This window comes from Dasypus novemcinctus, chromosome 5 (assembly GCF_030445035.2).
Source record: "Dasypus novemcinctus isolate mDasNov1 chromosome 5, mDasNov1.1.hap2, whole genome shotgun sequence".
Lineage (NCBI taxonomy): Eukaryota > Metazoa > Chordata > Mammalia > Cingulata > Dasypodidae > Dasypus > Dasypus novemcinctus.
The window spans coordinates 99909589-99929743 of NC_080677.1; the positions used below are offsets into that span (position 1 = coordinate 99909589).

Consider the following 20155-nt stretch of genomic DNA (forward strand, 5'->3'; position numbering starts at 1 on the left):
ATTAGGGTGGCATGACTGGGTACCTGAGGGCTTAAAGAAAGGAGTATTGGTGTGATTGTGGAGAAAAAAGAGAGGGAGATTATTCTAAGAGAAACTGCCTTTCAAAAATTCTGAGTTGGTAGTCAGTCCCTAGTCCAGGAAAGGAAGAAGAGATCCTTTCTTCTTCATCTTGTACCACAGACTTCCAACCCTTAGGAAATTTAAATTAAGCCTATCTAATTAAAACTATATAATACCAGTGGGTTAAACAGATTTTTATTGGCTAGTCTGTTACCCAGTCACCATTATTAACACCTTGGGGAAATGAATTTGAAGGTCCAACGAGTTGTTTCATAAAGTTTCAGAATATAAGTTTCATAAATTCAGGGATACCTCCACTTATTTTGAATTAACTTACTTCATTTAGAAATTACTTATAAATGAATGTAGTAGAATGATATGCCAGAATAATTTAGGAAAAAATACAAAATTAGAAATTCATAGAGAAATTCCAAAGCATAATACTATTGTTTATCTTTCAAAATCCTAGTAGGAAAAAATTGGGGGGGGGGGGAGAAATAAGTAACATTACTATATTAGTTAGCATTAATTACTAATATTAACTACCAACACACAATATATGAGTATGTAGTCATATTTCCATTGCTATGGAAATATGCATTCAATTCCTTAGGTGCAATGCACTGTTAGTATCTTTTCCTCACTTGATGCTAATAAAATAAAATAAGATGTAACAAATGAAAACACAGAGTCAGATAGCTGGAATGTTTGAAATACAGCAAACATCTTTTACTGCATTTAATCTATACAAGTCTAATAAATACAGTAGTTGTGACCAAATGAACTTTTATTGCCTGCAGGCTGTTACACTTAGAAGTAGGGGAACGTGGTACGTTGACAGCAGCATACTTACTATCACTACACTTTGAGATTTCTTACACTTGAGAGAAGAAATGTTCAGAACGGAACAAGACAGAAGCCCACTGGATATTCTATTCTATATTTGGGTTTGGCAGTTGTTTAAGCCCAGGAATACACCTGCAGACCAATTCAGAGTGTAAGAACCAAGGTTAAAGTCTTTATGCACATCACAACAATGGCAAATTAAGTACAAAACAAAGCTTGCACATAAATTATAAACCAGAAGACACAAATAATTTAACAAGGGTATGATACAACTGGCACAGTGATCAGAAGTGGCTTCTTCTCACAATTTTGTATTATGAGAAATACATATTTTATACAAGGACATTACTTTGATGTGATTAAAGAAAAAAACTAAAATCTTAAACAAAAACAAATGAAAAAACCCTTTCATAATCCAATCACAAACAGCCAAAGTTCATTTTAGGACAAGCTACACAAAAGAGGATGATGATGTCAAAAAAAAAAGAGTGCTTGGCATCTTGCCCTTTAACTCTATATCCAGGTTTACTTTTTAAAAAATGGAGTGAAATACAAGCATTTATATTTGGTCAAAACAATACATGTAATTACAAGGACAAGATACAAAATAAAAAATGTCAACGTCCTCCTAAGCTGTGTGTTATCAGCCTTCTTCTTCTTCTTCATCACTGTCTTTCATAGTAACTCCCTGAAGTCCTCCTCCTTCTGAAACAGAGGCTGTGGCTTCCTCTACTGTTAAACGTCTGTATAGAGTATCATATGTCTTACTGTTCAGTGTTCCTTCTAACACACCCTGCAGTCGGAAGTCTCTATAGGTTTTCTGGAAGAAAGAAGGGAGAGGAAAAAGGAAGAACTTACTTATAAAAGTTTAAGATTATTTGTACACACACACACACACACACACATATATATAAAAAATGACCATGGTATTATTTAAAAAATGACCTTATATTTCAAAAATGACCTTTGGTATTATTTACTGAAATATTCCACTAATGGACTTAGATTATGGTTGCTCACATAAGTCATCTTGATGGTAGATTTAATAGGGATAAAATGGGCCAAGAAATTCTGATAGTGCTATTCGAACTACAATCACTATGACTAGATCAACATGTTGGGACTATATCTGATAGCAAATTAGCTTTTCCCCAAAATAGTACTAAGTGCATGGAATTTGAATAACCTGTAACAAAGACAAAATGATATGCACTTAGGTACATTTTCAATATGAAGGAATTCTCAGATTTTCAACTCAGGAGCCTTTCCTCTAATACTGAAAAACAGATTACATTTTATAATTCCATTAGTAATTGGGAGGGAGAGGATTAATCCTATTATCAATACTAGAAGTCCACAATTCCAGAACTTATGAAATATAAAATTTATTTACATGTACCACTGGATAAAATTTATGCACACCTAAAGTCTATAGGAATTTTGCCTTTTCCTTTTGATATTGCCTTGGAATGAGAAATGCCAAACTCTGGCAAAAAGCTTCCATAGATGGGATAATACAAGATGTATTTGCATTTATGAAACACCAAAAGATAATCTGACGTATTTTATGTCAAAGGTAGAATAAATATCATGTTATTTTACTATATCGATTCTTAAAAAGAAAACAAAAAACCCCACACAATTCTAGAGTTCCACGGCACTTGATATATAACCTATTAGGCTTATGTTTTGCTCACTTTTTAAAGTATAATTTTCTATACACATGATTTCCGATGACTGAACAAGGCTGATATTTTTAATATTGATTTTTAAACTTGGAGAAAAAGTCCATAATTAGTTAAATGGGGGGGGGGAGAACAAAAGAAGATACTCCATTCTGTGCAGACACTCCTAAAGTCATTTTTAATGCTAAATACCTTTTAAGATTTTCTATTGTCTTATGTGTGATTCAGTAAACAGTCTGATTTTAATTGACAGGCCTCAACCTATCAGTGTATACCACTGTGCCATGGTTCTGTTCTAAATGATTGCTGCTAATCATGCTTTTCTTCCATGCTTTCACTTGTTGGCACTTAGTACATGAAAAAAAGTCAAATAAAAAGCAAAGAATATTGTACCTCATGGCCCAATATCATAATTCCAGTAAGTGTTAATTAACATTAAAGAATGAACACTGAACACAGTAGAAGAAAAACATGATCACATTCAGACATTTGAGCTGATGGTGCTTATTCTCATGTAGCAGAAAGTGCTGATAGACAGCATTTTAATCCCCTCAATATACACACCTGGCTTCCACTAACAGACTGTTGAGAAAGAGTCGAAACATTACAAGGTAGTGGGACCACAATACCGTTCCAAGTTCAGAAGTGTTATGTGAGCAGTAAGGATGGAAGATGGAAAAGAATTTTTCCTTTGAACAATCACTTCATATAAATAAATTCATATTTAAAAAGCTTTGATATTATGGGTTTTGCCCACCACATGTCCAAAAATCAACTGAACTCTTAGGAATGCTGGAGAATATCTGAGGTCACTATCTTAACTGCAAGTAGTTTGGATTCCAGGAGTATTTCTTTCCTTAACAAATGATCAAGTCTATTTTCACTTAAAAGTTTAACAGTTTAAGACACATGCATACAACCCATTAGCCTCACATTATCTTTCTAAACAGTTAACCTTATTAAGATTAGGATGGTATACTTTTATAACAAAACTCATGGTAATTTGCTTCAGAATCTGTGAAATAACTCTGAAAGAGGAATTTCGTTAGAGAATCTGGGTACTAATGTACACGGTATTATGACCACAGAAATGTGTGTTCAACCCTGTAACAGTTTGTTTTTAGATTAAAAATACATCAAGCAAACAAAATATTTACCTACAGATGATCACAGATGATGTCACTGATTTAAAGTATAATTGGCCCATTTACAATTATATACTGAGTTTGTGAGTCACACTTTAATTTTATTGGAATACTTTCCTTAGACTTGGCTTAATTATCAATGAGTCTACCAGGGCAGATTTTGTATTATGAATTTTCAGTCCTGAAGGCTTTCTAATTTATTTGCAATAACTTATTTGCAATAACTACCTAGGTAAGCTACAGGGCAGTTATCCTTGTAATCTTCAAAAATTAAAATTAAAAATTAAAAAAAATTAAAGGTTATTGACACTTGGACACTTCTGTGACTACTACAAAGGTTTGCTTGACTTTTAAAAAAAAATAGTGCACATCTTCAAGTGTACAATTAAGTACACTTAACTGTGTATTAACTCCAAGTACAAGGTTGTGCTACCACCCCCACCATCCATTACTAAAACTTTTTCAAAACCCCGGACAAAAACTCTGTACCCATTAAGCAACAATTCCCCATTTCTCCAGTCCTGGTAACCTCTAACATACTTTTAGTCTCTGTGAATTTGCTTATTCTAGGTATTTCATATAAGTGAAGTCATACAATATTCTTTTGTGTCAGGTTTATTTCTCTTAGCATAATGTTCTCAGATTTTATCCACATTGTTGGGTATACCAGAATTTCATTCCTTTTTACAGCTGAATAATATTTCATTATACCTATATACAACATTTTATCATTCCCTCCCTGTTTTCATTTCTTTTGAGTATATAGCTAGGAATGAATTTGCGGGTCAAATGGTAATTCTGTTTTGGCTCTTATTTAATACAAGTGCCTGAAACAGGATGCTGCTCACTTGTCTTCTTTTCTCCTAGCAAGAGGCAACTGATTTATGTTTGCTGCTTTTAAAGTCATATAGTAAGCAGGGAAAATACAAATCCAGCAGCCATTTTGATTACTTGAAGGCTCTATTTTGTTATCCTCAAAATCATTCTGATGTTAAAACTTTACAAATAATTTCATAGTCCTAAATATTTTGTGGATATCTTACTGGGATTTTTTTTCCTCAATGAGCACCATGAGTGAACCAGTTAGTGTCTTTGTCAGACAAAGTTGGCAGCTATAGAAATCTTAATGGTGTCTGAGTTTCCATAAGCATAGAAGAATGGCAATGCCTTGTGGGTAGTAAAGACTAGACTGCTAAAGTAGAGTAGCCTGACTCCTGAGTAAGATATACCAGTCTGCTATAGACATGCTGGCAAAATCTAAGTGATCTGGATGGAAGGAAGACTTATATATTTATAAGATAAGCACAGATTATCCTGATTTTCTTTTATGAAAAACAAACTTCATCTGACAGCTCTTCAAGTCACATTTATAGGAACAAGGAAGAAACAATGGAGAAACTAAGCCAAATCTGAACGTATCAGATGTGTGGTTTCAGTCTTTATAAAATAAGTAACACCAGGTAAGAAGTGCTCTGGCTCAAAGGTGTTTTGTCCATTGAAATGTTATGTGTAGTTATAGTATTAAAAATTAGTGGGTGGCTATAATTTTTCATTTTATGACTAATCACAATTGCTATTCTTCTGATGTAGGTTTAACTCTACACTCCAGTAAGATGTGCCAATTTCTGAATTCAGGACAGCACTTTCCAATTTGTGGGTTTTTAAAACTGTGATAACATTTTTTTGTGTGTGTTCTAATCCAACTGCATGAAAATATTTTAATTGTAGAGAGAAACATTCTTTCAGTGACAGAATACAGTTGGCTCTTAACCTTTAGCATGTATCAGAATCATCTGGAGGGCTTCTTAATATATAGCTTGTTGGGTCACTTAGAGTTTCTGATTCAGTAAGTCTGGGGTAGGGCCCAAGAATGTGCATTATTAACAAGTTCATGGCCAGAAATGGCACTTTGAGAAACACTGTGCATATATATGTGTGTATACATATATACATGCAATTATATGCACACTCACATACATATATATAGTTACTTGGTAAATAATACTAAAATGGAGATAAAGGTCACCTGTTAAAAAGAACAGCTGATTCTCAATAGCTTAAAGCCATAAGGTAGGATTTCTCCAGTTTTAAGAAAAGGTTATATACTTAGGGTAAATTTGTACTTCCACTAGAATTTACTAAGTGTGAAAAATTTACTCAATATATATATTATTTTAAAGCCCCTACTCACTAAATATAACATGTAGTTTAATGTCTTTTCTTTTGAAGAGCAAAAGTCAACATGGCCTTGCTGACCTGATATGACATCTGTGTTAGTAGCTGTGGATGGCCTGTGACACTCAAACTGATCATCTCCTACATATAAGAGGGGACTTGCTTCCAAAGAATTCAGGATATAATAAAATAACCAATACTCTCCTTATTCTATCAGCAAAACAGTCCAAAAAGCTCTTTTAATGACATGATCCTAATGAACATGAAGTAACTATATTGTGAGATAATATTTCTACACTTAAAAAAATTAACACAAAATCATCATGGGCCTACTGTATTCAGGTAACTGTGCTAGGGACTTTATGTACATTGCCCCAAAATAGGACTAATTCTATTTTCCTAACAAAATATTTTTTATTAGTGCAAAAAAGATAAATTTACAATTATTTAGCGATCTAACTAAAATTAGGAAAAAAGAACAGCTAATCATTGCAAATAACTGGTGCTCTTTTTAGTCCTTACATTCACTCAGTTACATCAAATACAATTTTTTTGGTGTCACTTTCTTTCCATTATTCTTTATAGCTTGGTGGGTGATTCACATCTAAACACATTTTGTTTACCTTCACAATCTTGATGAGCGTCTTCAGTTGGTAAATATGAAGCTGAAGGTCTAATCGATCAGCCAACCACACGCAAATGACTTTCATGGAACTGCTGTACCATTGCTGGAAAGAAGGATGGGGCAGAGGGGAGGAGAACAAAAAAAGAAAACATCCTCTGCAGTATTCATTTAACAGATTGAGTAATGACAGGGTAATGAAACACTCCAAAACGGCCACAGATCAGCACTTGAAGTCAATAATGCTATAATTTCTTGTTAACAAAATTGTATGTTTTGCTAGAAAATCTGCTAAGTTGACCTAGACTGTTCTTTGCATGAATTAACATTGCAGTCTTTCAGCTGTAACATATTCATGGGCAACAGTGTTTTGTACTCTGAAGCCTATTGGCCTGCTTTGTAATTTTAGGTAACAATGGGTACTAAATATATGTTTATGATACTGAATAGATTCCTAAATATCAGGAACAAACAGGCAACTTATTTTCAAAGGAAAATTGCCTATTAGCCTGGATGTTATATAAAAATCCAAGAGTAGATGCCGTATGCCATAAGGTGTACAGTCAATACCCAGAAGTAACATTTCAAAAGAGTGATGGCAAAACATATACATGGTTTACAACACAGTAATCCCAATCACACTTTTATCTACTATCAGTTATTAAGTATTTGCCACCAAGATGCTTTAAAACCATGTAAAAATAGTTACTGAGATCTTAGGAAGGAACATTATCACGATGGAATTCTTGTGTCTTGTAAGAATCACAAAACACATGTCAGTTGATCAAATTATAAAAGGAAAGCTCTGTTTGCTTTTTCAAGTGTTTTTGGGGGGTTCATAGTTTTGCTCTGTTTATTACAACTTGACTGATAGAAAAACTGAAATCTTTTCTCTATTATATCTCTGAGTATAGTAAAAGAAGAAACTTTTTTTCCTATATTCAAGAAAAGCAATCTGTCATTACTGGTGACATTTAAGGGATTCAGTGACTATGTGCCTGATCGATGCTTAGCTAATACTATAAGAATAATGCTACTCGTTTAGGAAACAGCGAGAAATATCAAAGTCCAGGCAGTGCTTAGGAAATGACAGGAGAGGTTTTGAAAGAGAAGGGATTTTGTACCTTGTTTGTTTATATAAACACAGGGCCACTACAGATCACATATGTGTGACCATATGTTCTCAGGTACTCGACCACAGGAAAACATTTTAAAAGTACCTTTTGCCACATAATAAAACAGTAAATTCAATTTCTAAGAGAAAATTCTAATGATACAAGTCTAAAGTTCATTTTGACTTGTATTTATTAACATTGTTCTAATAAAATTTACTATAAGAAACAGTAATTTAAGTATAAGTTAAAAATCAGTTTTATATTTTATCATTTATTTCTATAAATTTATGAGTATATGGAGCATATGTGAATGAAATAATTAAAATGAATAGCTGATTTACTAAATACTGTAGTATCAAATGGGTGAATGAAAATTTCAGGCTTTTAAAAAAAATGCAGGATAGACCATGATTTTTAAAAAATATGTTATTCATAGATTTAATCATGCTCTTTCCTAATGATTACTTTCTTAATTTTCAAGACATCTAAATGTATCAGAAATAAGTCATGAAATGAGACAAATACAGTCCTAAATGCTGAATTCCCGTTGAGTGAATTCAGCACTTCAGGTGACATTAAAATTTGAAATCCTTCCTATCATTTTAGTTTCTGACATTATTTAAATTCTGTACTTCCTTATTACAAATTATTTATAGGTCAACTTCTTGATTTCTCTTTTAATACAGGTAAAAACTCACAGGCACTGGTGATAATAAATATGAAAGCAATGAATCAAGATCCATACTCCATACCATTCCCTAAATAATTTGAAAGTCAAAATGTAATCATAGTGGATGTGATTCTTAAAAATTATAGCCCATCTGCAGGGAATAATGGATTTTTCTATTTTACTGGGAGAGGCATGGATAAAATATATTTTATTCTATGAAGTCTAGCAAAACAGTTAATCAGTCTGTTAGATTACATAGTTACTCTCTATGTATGCTAAGTTGTATGAACTTGATGAAAACGATAATATTTTTATAAAATTATTCTATATCCATCTTCATGTTTTACAAAATTCTTACATAATTTTAAATTAATTTTTCATTTTTCAATTATACATGATATATCTATAACTAAATATTAATCAAAATAAATCTAAAGTAACACAGAAATTATTATATGATAACTTCTTTAACACAATGCCAAAATTATAATTTTAGAGAAATAAGACCTGGGAATAAAATGATCAAAGTCCACTATAAAAATAGAGGATAAAAGGGAACTTGTCATTAAGTAAAATGCTTAAGCAGTGTACCATTATCTTACTTTGAATGCAAACAAATTATTCTACAAAATTTAGAAAAATTCTAAAAGGAAAATTGTTCTATAAGAACATATATTTTCAGGTTCCCAAGTAATAGCATTTAAGAAGAGAATCTCAGCTAAATCAAGTAATTAATTAGGGAAGGCCGCAGTTTAGCTCAGAGTTTAATCTGCCACCAAGAATGGGCTAACAACAAAAAAACCCTGCTAGGACTGCTTCTTTCTTGTATATGGTAAAACACACGCACACACACAGATACATTTCAAACAAATGAATCCACCAAACAGAAACCTAGCCCCTTCCTATTTCTGGTGTTGGAAATGATATTTTCCTCTTTTGGGTGCGGGAGAATGGTAGAGGTGCAATTTTTTCATCGTGAGAAAAAAGTCATAGGTAGGGTAGTTTCATCCCCTCTGTCCCTAAACCAAACCGCCCCCCCCCAAAAAAAAACAAAAAACCAACAAAACTTGGAAAGAGTGAATGTGGAATAAAGTCTGAATGTTCAGAAAAATGTCTTTTCGTTTTGGAAAAGTTCATCTGATATAACAATTTGGTCGCCAGTATACATTTCCCTTGAGGGGATGACGAGGAAGGCGCACTGCAGCTTGCCCTGAAGACATGGGTATGGAATTACTACTTTATTTTTTGCTTTGGTCTACACAGGAATAAAGCAGTAAGTATATATTATACTTTTTTTTTTAATCTACATCAATCCATGACAGCAGCCTACCACTTTAACAAAAAATGTTTTTTTTTTCTTTTTGTGGTTCATTCAACTCCTGTAAGGGCATGCATTACTCACTTCATTTTCTTGAGATATCTCTTTTAAAGCAAAAAAGAAAAGAAAAGGAAAGGCTAGGGTTGACTCTGTGAGACCCCTGTATTTATTCACACTTATTGTGCATGACTGTAGACTGGTAAATCATATTAGCAGCCCGTCTCCCCATCAAGCTGCTACTTGCTTTCCAGCCCTGGGAAGGTTCAACAAATCAACAGGAGCACGGAAAACAGAACATCAGTCTAATCTAGTGTTTAAGGTGAAGTTTTCAAACCCAATCTAAGAAGATCTTTAGAGCAAGCAACAAGCTGAAGGGCTCAGAAGGTGGTATTGACAATGAAAGAGTGTTGAAATATTGAGAAGCGCAGCACTTGTGCATTTTTAATAACAAGAGGGTCAACGAGGACACAGCTCCCTCAGTGCCAGGAGTTGCCACTGACTATGGAAATTGCCACACCAGGGCTATAAACGCTTGCAGTTCATCAGCTTTCTTAAACAGTTCATCAGCTTTCTTAAACACCCCGAACCCCCTCAGTGGACCTTTAGTCTTGAATTAACAAACCAAAGCAATGAAAGAGGGTGCAGTCTGAATGGCTGGCATTGATCCCCAACTGTGTCAGCACTGCTACAGGCCCTGAAAAACTCTCTCCATTGTCAATAGAAATTGACAAACCTCCTCTCCTAAATAGTGCAGCTGAGCCGGGCGGGATCCACGCAGCTGTAAAGGGCTCTGCTCTTGGGACTGGGGAGCACTAACAATAGAACAAGCATGAGCTCTTTGTCAGTCCCAGACTCGGCAATTTTCTAACAAGGATTAAAGTTGTTTCTCCACAGTGCTGGTGAAAAGAGATTTAGCAACATACCGAGCTTTCTTCATGCAAGTTAAAGAGAAGTAGTTAAGGAATTTCATTATTCTGTTGACTAGTGGAAATATAAAACAAATATATTAAATATTCACAGTTCTCTTTTTTGCCTAGCTTATTACATTTTGAGGATGATTCAATTAAATATAACACACATTGCCTGAAAATAAGCACTTCACGTTTATTCTGGAAGTTTTATTTAAAAAAAAAGTCCAGCTGCTTGCCACCTGGAATGAGGTCTCAATACATACTAATGCACAATGCCTTTAGACGCTGTATGGCTGATATTCCTAAATCTGAATCACAAGACCACATAGGGTTTATATATCGTGGCTGCTTCAAGCAAATGATTTCTGTCAGAATGAGGCTTCTGATGATGATGGCAAGGTAAAAATAGCTGCTTTGCCAGGGAACAAATCTGATGTATTTTCTGCTTAAGTGTTTAGTTTTTATTGATTATGAATTGGTAGAACTAGTTGGTACATTTTCATTTTTCTCCAGCTAGACTTGCCTCAATAGGTTAACAGAAAGGAAAAAAACCCAACATTTTTTAGTGCACTAAGACATGGAATGGCCTACATTTCTGCAGTATGTATGTTTACTTACTTCTTCATTTATTTCATCTAACAAGAGTTAGTTACTTTGTTGAAATAATTCATAGAATATCTCACCTTAGGGCATATGTGCCTTTTACATGTTAAATTGGATTGACTAAAATAATATTTTTGAAATGCAGAAAGTATTGATAAGGTTGATAAAAGCCATCCTGTAGGATTATTTAATAGCTTGAGAAAGCAAGAAAATATTTAGAAACACTGTCCTACAATTTTGCCAGTATACGAAAAGTAAACATAATGTTTCATTCTATCTTTTGTTCCTTTTGTTGACAGTACATCTATTTAATATAACTAAATACAAAGCATCTATGTCACTCACTTCCCATTTCTAAACACTAAAATGTAAATTTTATACTAACCATAAGTTTGATTCAATAATATCAACTTTCTCCCTCTCTATTCAAGATATCCCTCTGAAACTATCAAACGTGGTTCCAAAAACAGACCCCCAGATCCACACATTTAAAAAGATTTAATTGTGAGTTTTTATTGGCCTGGAATAGCATTAAGGGCTCTATATCTGAGGATATACTGAAAATAGTCTACTAGGGTTAAAAATTCAGAAAGGACTGAACGCAACCTACACCTATCAACTTTCCCACCTAGACCAACAGATGTTCCTGGGGGAAAGATTGAGACTTGCAGCTAGATATGGCTGCTGAGAGCTTGCTGTCAAGACACCTGAGAAGAAAAGGAATGTGGAAGATGGGAGGGCAGGTAGAATTAACCCTGCTTTATGCCGTTTTCTTCACTGAGCTTGTCACTTGTCTTCTCTATGCCTCAGTCTTCTCATCTGAAATATGAGGGACAGATCATGAGTCCAGCTTTTAAATAAGAATCTCGGATTCAACAGATATACTGTGAGCTTAGATTTGATTGTTGGAAAAAAGGGCATGACTAGAAGCAATACAGCTTGTGATTCTTGTAAAAATGAACTGAAGAGAAAAACCAAATTGTCATTCTTTTTCTATGTTGTTTGAGCACAGCTTTACTCTTCCCAAATCAGGAAAATGCAAGTCTAGAGCTCTAGAACTTTTTTCCTACTAATTTTGTTTTTAATTGATTCATTTCAGCCTCTTAATGAAGTATTAAAAAAGTGAAACAATGAAGAGTCATGGTGAATGAATGGGAATCGGAAAGAATTGTAAAACACTCTTCTCCTCCTCCTCCTCCTTCTTAGGATTTCTGTTTATAAAGGAATCTGATAATTTCTTTTCCCACTTTGGGAAGTTAAAGTATGTCAGTGAAAAGTTCATTTTATTTTTACAATAACCTTGCTGAGGTGGGTATTATTATTCTTACTTTGCCAGTGTGGATGTTGGGTTTATGTGTGTTGAAACCTGAGTTTAGATTAAGCTATCTATATATTCAAGTTTACACAACAAGTATAAGTGGCAGGGGTTGATATTCATATCTTTTGTGCTCCAGAGAGTATGCTCAAAATTACTAGGTTATTTCCATTTCTCTTTAGAAAACAGAGCTTGGGTTTCTGTTCCCTTAATAAAACCTCTGATTCTTTAAGGGTAATTTGATGTCTCCAGCCAACAACTAACCTCTACCATTCCTGGTGGTTACTGACAGTCATTGTAGCACAGGGTTGTTAATCATATAGGAGATCCTTTTTAATTGTTTTCAAGAAGCCCAGCAAATTTTCTTGCAACCTATATCTCCAAAGACCAAAGATATTTGTTAACCCATGGACAACTTCTTTAAAGAAAAACACTCCTGTTAGGATAATCAGCCAAACAGCTATTGTGCCATACATCTTCCATGTGCCCCTTCTAAGACTCATTTTACATAACCTTGCACCTAATGCATAGGAATATTGGGAAGGATGTCACTGAAGCAAAACAATGTAATGTGGAAAAAAGATCCACATTTCATCCACAGGGGAACTCACTCTACATACATAGCTTCCTTCATCTTTTTTTTTTTTTTAAACACTGTACCGAGAAGCATTTGAGGCATATAATTTCCTTATTCAGGGCCAATTTTCATTTTTCACCTCTATCAGGAAATCTGAAAATGCCAGTTCATGGGCACCATAGTGTTTGTTAAAGAGAAAAAATTAAAAGTTGTAACATGGGAGGGTTAATTTATAATAGATGTCTAATAAATGCTTTTTGAATGCTGAAAAACTTTCTTTGTATTCTTTGTAGTTGCAGATTTGCTTTTTAAAAAAATGCATGAACATAATAACTATGATCTTTCCAGATAATTAGGTCCTCTTCTGTACACAACAGAGTAAGTTACCTAACAGGAAAAGCTACATTAACTGGGAACTGCCAAGCTCTTTTCTGTTCACTGCTGTTTCATTGATTCCAAACTTCGTTCATTCCAAAAACGTCCTGAAAGTAATTTTGAACTAGCCTATCTTCCTCCATGCTACACAGAGGGCATTTAAATCAATACCATTCTCTATTATTCATTATCATCAAATATTATAGTGCCTCTGTAAGTTTATCTTGTGGCTCTATTTCTGGTAATAGAAACACTAGTGATCACAAAGTGAAAATTTTAGATAATCAGTTGTTCCTTCTCCCCTAATTAATTACAAACAATGGGATGCCAATTGGTTTGACTAAGCTTTTGACTTAAATGATCAACAAATGGTCAATATAACAGTGTATGTACCTATTTGGCACACAGGCACACATGGCCTGAGAACATTTTATTTGGGCAGGTCGATCTTTTCACCCAGTCAGATAATTCATCTTGAGTATCATATGTGAAATTTCTGGTAAACATTGCATTCTAAAACAAAAATCTAGGATCTAGGTAAAAATAATTTGAATTTTAAGGACTTGTGAAACTGCTATTGAATGGCACAAATTATTTTTGATATAAAACCTAGGCCTGGGCATTAGCTATTAGCAGGTTTTTTGCTTTGTGTTCCCTATGGAAAATGGTAGAAAAATTATTCCAAAACTTTTTTTTAAAAACATGACTGATTTTTAAAAAAATTTTTTCTTCCCCTCCCCTGTCCCCACCCTGCTGTTTTTGCTGTCTTTGTCCATATACTGTGTGATCTTCTGTGTCTATTTCTCTTTTTGTCTTCTCTTCTAATCTTTCTCCTTTAGGATTCACTGGGATTTGATCCTCGGGACCTCTGATGTGGAGAGGGGTTCCCTGTCAATTGTGCCACCTCAGTTCTTGGTCTCTGCTGTGCTTCACCTTGACTCTCCTCTTCTTCACCTCTCTTTTGTTGTGTCATTGTCTTGCTGCCTGACTCACTGCGTGGGCACTCATCTGCCCACGTGGGCACTCGGCTCCCCATGCAGGCACCCACATAGGCACTTGGCTCGCTGCAGGGGCACACTTTCTCTTCTTCTTTTTCATCAGGAGGCCCCAGGGATTGAACCTGGGCCCTCCCATATGGTAGGCAGAGACCTTATCATTTGAGCCACATCTGTTTTACCCAAAACTATTTTTTTTTTTAAGATTTATTTATTTATTTAATTCCCCCCTCCCCCGGTTGTCTTTTCTCTGTGTCTGTTTGCTGCGTCTTGTTTCTTTGTTGGCTTCTGTTGTCGTCAGCGGCAGGGGAAGTGTGGGCAGCGCCATTCCTGGGCAGGCTGCAATTTTCTTTTCGCACTGGGCGGCTCTCCTTACGGGGCACACTCCTTGTGCGTGGGGCTCCCCTACGTGGCAGGGCACTCCCTGTGCGCATCAGCACTGCACATGGGCCAGCTCCACATGGGTCAAGGAGGCCTGGGGTTTGAACCGCGGACCCCCCATTTGGTAGACGGATGCCCTAACCACTGGGCCAAGTCCGTTTCCCAACCCAAAACTATTTCTTGAGAGTACTATAGGAACTGGAGTAAGTAGCTACTTTTCCTTCTCTTTCCTATTCATGGTACTTACCCACAGGAACCATTTTCAGCAAACCAAATTGACCTGCAGTTCCACTGGATGTTGAATTTCTCTACACCTTGGTTGCTTGTCTGCTAGTTCCCATTCGAGACTTTTATTCCCAGCTTCATCTCCTTGGCCAGAGTCACATCAATGTTTAAGACTCATCTCAGCATTATCTCTACTATGAAGCCAATGCTATCTTCTCCCACATTCTCTGCTCATAAGACATTTTAAAGGTGTCTATAAAGATATTGCAAAATGTACTTCATGTCTACCTTAATAGGATGTGCCAAAAGGCAGTAACTGAGTCTTATTTTTGTTTTTGGATACTCCAGTACTTAGCAGAATGTCTGGCACATAACATTCTATGCATATTTATTGAAGGATTGAATGGTTTTAAATATTTGGAAATACAACATTACATATATACATATATAACATATATATATATAACAGTAGCAGGGCAGATTTTCAATAGAAAAGGGTTGGTGAATACTAGAAGCCAGACTAATTGTTGATGGGAATCACATATTTCATTAGTAGAAAAATAACAGGACTTAAAGTTGTAGGAGTCATAAAAAATAAAAAATGCATTTGGCTAAAGAAATTTAGCACGGGACTAAGATGGAACAAGATGACAGTCTCTAAGTTACTCCAAGTTCAGTGTGGGTTCAAACTGTATAAAAAGTGCAATAAAATATTTATGTTAAAATGGCAAGAAAAAGTGACAGTCTAATTTCACTGTAGGTGACAAATGAAATAAAGGAGAAAGTATGGTAAATTAGCAACCCTTCTATGTCTCCATACATATGAGTGTCCACATACATATTCACACACAAAGATGTGAAAAAAATTATCTACTCAGATTTTGATGTGCTCAGCTTTTCAATTGGTCCTTCATAGACTGTCACCCAAAAAGGAAGCTGCCTCTCCAGCATATCCTCAGGTTGAATGGGATCCATTTCTGGGGATTATCTGAGGCTCTGTGGCATATCTGGAGGTATATGGCTGGGCAGTGCTGCCAGTGCATTTATCACTAAGTGACATGTCCTGGGTGCCTTCTATATTTGTTGTTTCTATCTGAAGGAACACAAGAGCTCTCCTGGCAGCTGACAGAAGCTCAGCTTTGGAGCCAGGAACCCAGGAAGCATAAGAGGGAGAGTGTGCACCTATCTCCTAGCCGTGGCATTTGATGCTGCAAGCATTAGAACTAGTGGCAAACTTTACACTGGCTAATAACTTTTGGCAAGTTTCGAATCATTTATTTGAAACAAAGAGAGGCATAAATAAAATAACAAATTTCAAAGATAAGAATTATTATCTATTTTGAAATAGTATTGAATTTTAATTTTCCATAGTGTTTCTCTTTGAAAAAAAGTCTGTTGATAGCCATGCTGCAGATGAAAAACAAAAGACAAGAAACACTTTATGTGAAATCAACAACTTTGTCATATACCCTCTTAGTTGTCAGAAGGTAAACTCACTTAGGGCAGGGATAGACTATGTCTATCTTAACGCTGCATTCCCAGCCTCTTGCACAGAATATGGTTTTTAGAAAATGTTCAATAAATATTGGTCAGATGAATATATGATTAATAAGAAGGGCTTCAATTTCCTATTCTAGTTAGAATCCTACTGAGTCATTGTGACAGATATAGGTGTGGGACAAAACCAATGCCTAACCTTTTAATTCCAACAGTCACATCATTCCTTATACATAGTAATTGAATGGTGAATTTGTTTTCTAGATATTTTGCATCAAAACATCAAAAGAATAGATATTCTACAACAATAAACATATATACTCTATGAGAATAAGATAGGAAGCAAGTGAGGAGAGTCAACAAAAAGAAATACACTCTCCAGAATATGTGGAACCATATTTATGGGAATCTGTAGAGCAAGAGTATAGGAAAATTATATATCAGAATGCATAAATAGGAGTATGGTTTGAAAGAATCTTGTTTGGCCACCTTCAAATACTGCTTCCTATTCCTGACTCTAAATCCTAAGCATGACAAAGTACACTTTGAGAAGTTTCAAAGGACAGCCACAAAGATGATTAAAGGGCTAGAAGAGAGGCCTATGAAGAGAAGTTAAACAAACAGGGATTATTTATCTTGGAGTAGACAAGGATGACAGGTGCCTTAATAACAGTCTTCATATATAGGAAGGATTATTCCCTAGAGGATGCTGACTACCTGCTTTTTGTTCTCCACTGAGTGGAAAAGAGGAAATGGCTTTCAAAAAACAGCATGAAGAATTTAGATGAGGTAGGGGTTAGAACTTTCTTTCAAGGAAAATATTTTGCCTATATTAAGACAGCAAAATTTAGATGGTCTCTTACCTAAGGCTGGGCTAAGATCAGAAAATTGAAAGCTCTCTCTAGAATGTAGGTTTTAGTAAGTACTTTTGAAAACTGTTCTTTTATAAAGTTACTTGCCAATGCATTTATTAAATGGTTTTGACACAATCGCTGCTTCCTTACAATGATTTTTTTTTGTTGGACTTCGTCACTAGTTGCGACCTGGCTGTCCACTTGTGACTGACGCTGACTGTATAAAGGGGACTGTGGAACAGGCTTGCAGAGGGGGAGCCTTGCAGAGGGAGAGTACACAAAACCACCATAGAAAAAAGGTCTTAAATCTGTGTGTGCCATTTGCTAATGAAGTTAGGGTTGAAGAGGAGGAAAATAGTAGCTATCATTTCTATGAAAACATTGCACTGGTCACTGATAGTTGGAGATGCTGGTCTCAGGGGAGGCCACCCACCTTTTCTCTTGGGTTTTTCCATTAATAAGTCACTGGTGGCCAGTTGCAGTGCAGGCATGCAAATTCACTGTGGAAACCCCAGACTGCATGGAGGAGTCAGAATTTCCAGACCATCTTAAAGGCGACAGAGGCATGAAATCAATACTAAATAACTTTTGAAATGCTCAACATGTTGCTTATAATTTTAACTTTTACAAAACCTTCACCAGAGAGAGTGGTCTAATTTTGTCAGTGATTATTGAGTCCTTGTTATTTGCTTGGATGGATGAAATGCAAATGCTAATTTATGCATTTGGTGTTTGGAAAAATTTCTCACTTTACATTAAAGTTCTGTTACCCTTCATTCACCAAAGACAATTCTACCATTGCTAAGTGAGCTTAGGTGACCAACAATTTTTTTTTTTTCTATTCAAGCAAAAACCTCAGATCATTTTGCATGTGGGATTTAAAAAAAAAATCTGAGCACAATTAAAGGTGAGTTAAGGCTCTGGTGGAAATCTAAAGAGCATCAGCAAATCTGAGCACTGCTCAGCTTTTGAATTGCTTTTCTACTTCTCAGTTCTTTTAAATGGTTTTCTATGGCAGGAACATTTTTCTTAATTAGTCACAGCTAATTAGTGTTCTGGCATAGACAAGTAATCAGAAATGTCAGAGCTGTAAGGCTACATCTCCCTAATCCTTTGATAATAATTTAGCCTCCTGGGAGGGCCCCAAGCTGCGGTAAGTAGTGACTGACAATAAGGCAAAATTAGGTGGGCAGCAGACCATTAGGATAGAAAAATAAAAAGCACTACCAAATCCTGCTGAGCACCATCAGGCAACTAACTGCGCTGCCAGATGAGGTGCCTGTTTAAGCCTGTGTTGTTAATTAGCTGATTCTACCAGACCTGCCACATATGTCCAGGTGCCTCATGCAAAGATGTGTATTTCTGGGAATTTGCCAAATGACAATTGTGTTGCATGATCACATTTCAAGAATCTAAGTAAGAAGTTCACATATTTCTTGAAGATTCTTTTGAATTATCGAAGAAATAAGATCAACAAGCTACAATACATTTTCTTGTTGAATTTCTTTTAGGTAATTAGGCACGCTTATCTCAAGTTTCTCAGGTTTTAATTCACCAACAGCTTAGATTCAAATGAGGGCCTTTGGCCTCTCTGAACCACGTCTCGACTTGCCAAAGCTATTTTGGCACACACCATACATCAAAAGTAGATCCTTTTGTAAATTCTTATACTTACAAATAATAACTTAACATTAAAATAAGGATTATTAACTAAAATGAACCAGACAGTTGTAATTTGAGAGCAGAGGTTTTAAAGAGAAACATTAAAGTCTGAGGGAAAAAGCAAGCTCTGTATTGATTTCCTGAGGGAGACAAGACAATATGGAGAAAAGGCCTGACTATGAGTATCTTAAAAGAGGTCAAACAACTTCAGTGTGAGTTTAAACACTGTAGATAGAAGGAAGCATTTTCTATTCACTAAGCAGGAATATATAAAATTAAAAAGAAGATAGGAAAACAATGTGTTATTGACATTGAAAAACAGTATTAAAATATGTTAGAAGAATGAGATGTTGCTTCTATAACACATATAACAAACAGATTAGTTAAACTTTTTATCTGCCTTTAGTACACGGTGAGGTACCAGGTATAAAACACAACGAAGTTCAGAAATAAATGACCTCAAACAGACTCAAGTATGTCATTTAACTTATGTCATCCATCCCTTTCTATTGATGGGACAGGAAAGTAATGGTAATGACATGGGAATGATAATAGCATTTGAGTGTTGACATGAAAATTATGGTTGAGTATAAGGGGCCGAGAGTAAATGTTTTATATTTGAGTACTTTTCATATAGAAAGAAAACTAAAGAAACAGAAAATACCTCTGTAGTGGGAATGTATAATAATTTATGTGGTGTATATAACAACTGTTTAGTCATTTGAAAGTGAAATCACTGAAAAGAGGAAAGCTGCTATTTTTAAATCATCATCCATATATATAAGAATATATCTATTATATTATCCATAAGAAATGCAAAAAGACAAGGACAGTCTGTGCAGCTTCCATCTTAATGGGTTCCAATGTACTTTCCTAATACAGAAGACTGATTGTAAACACAGAGAAACTAATCCAAAGAATATGATGGAAAAAGTAGATGGTCAGCTCTAAATACACACAATGGATGTATATAGTATGCTATGTTCAACCTACCAGAGCAATGACATTTGATGTACCTGCATAGAAATCATATACGAGGAAAAAAAGAAAAAGAAAACCATCTCGATGGAAGTTTTCAGTGTTAAAAGTTGCAAATAATTATAGTATTACACCTATTCCTCATA

At 35.1% G+C, this 20155-nt stretch overlaps 1 protein-coding gene across 10 annotated transcripts in view; it reads right to left on the reverse strand.

The window, feature by feature from the left end:
* Positions 1-765: 765 nt before the first annotated feature.
* The window catches only part of CADPS2 (calcium dependent secretion activator 2), a 613932-nt gene continuing 594542 nt past the window's right edge, over positions 766-20155 (reverse strand). For 9 of the 10 annotated variants that reach the window (XM_058297292.2, XM_058297289.2, XM_058297299.2 and 6 more), the window contains 2 exons: positions 6535-6639; positions 766-1726 (listed from right to left, as the gene is read on the reverse strand). In XM_058297292.2, the coding sequence (XP_058153275.1) occupies positions 1550-1726; positions 6535-6639 (282 nt within the window). In that variant the 3' untranslated portion in view covers positions 766-1549. Of the gene's footprint in view, positions 1727-6534; positions 6640-10739; positions 11970-20155 lie in introns of those variants that run through there. The other variant, XM_058297297.2, reaches the window with a different exon arrangement.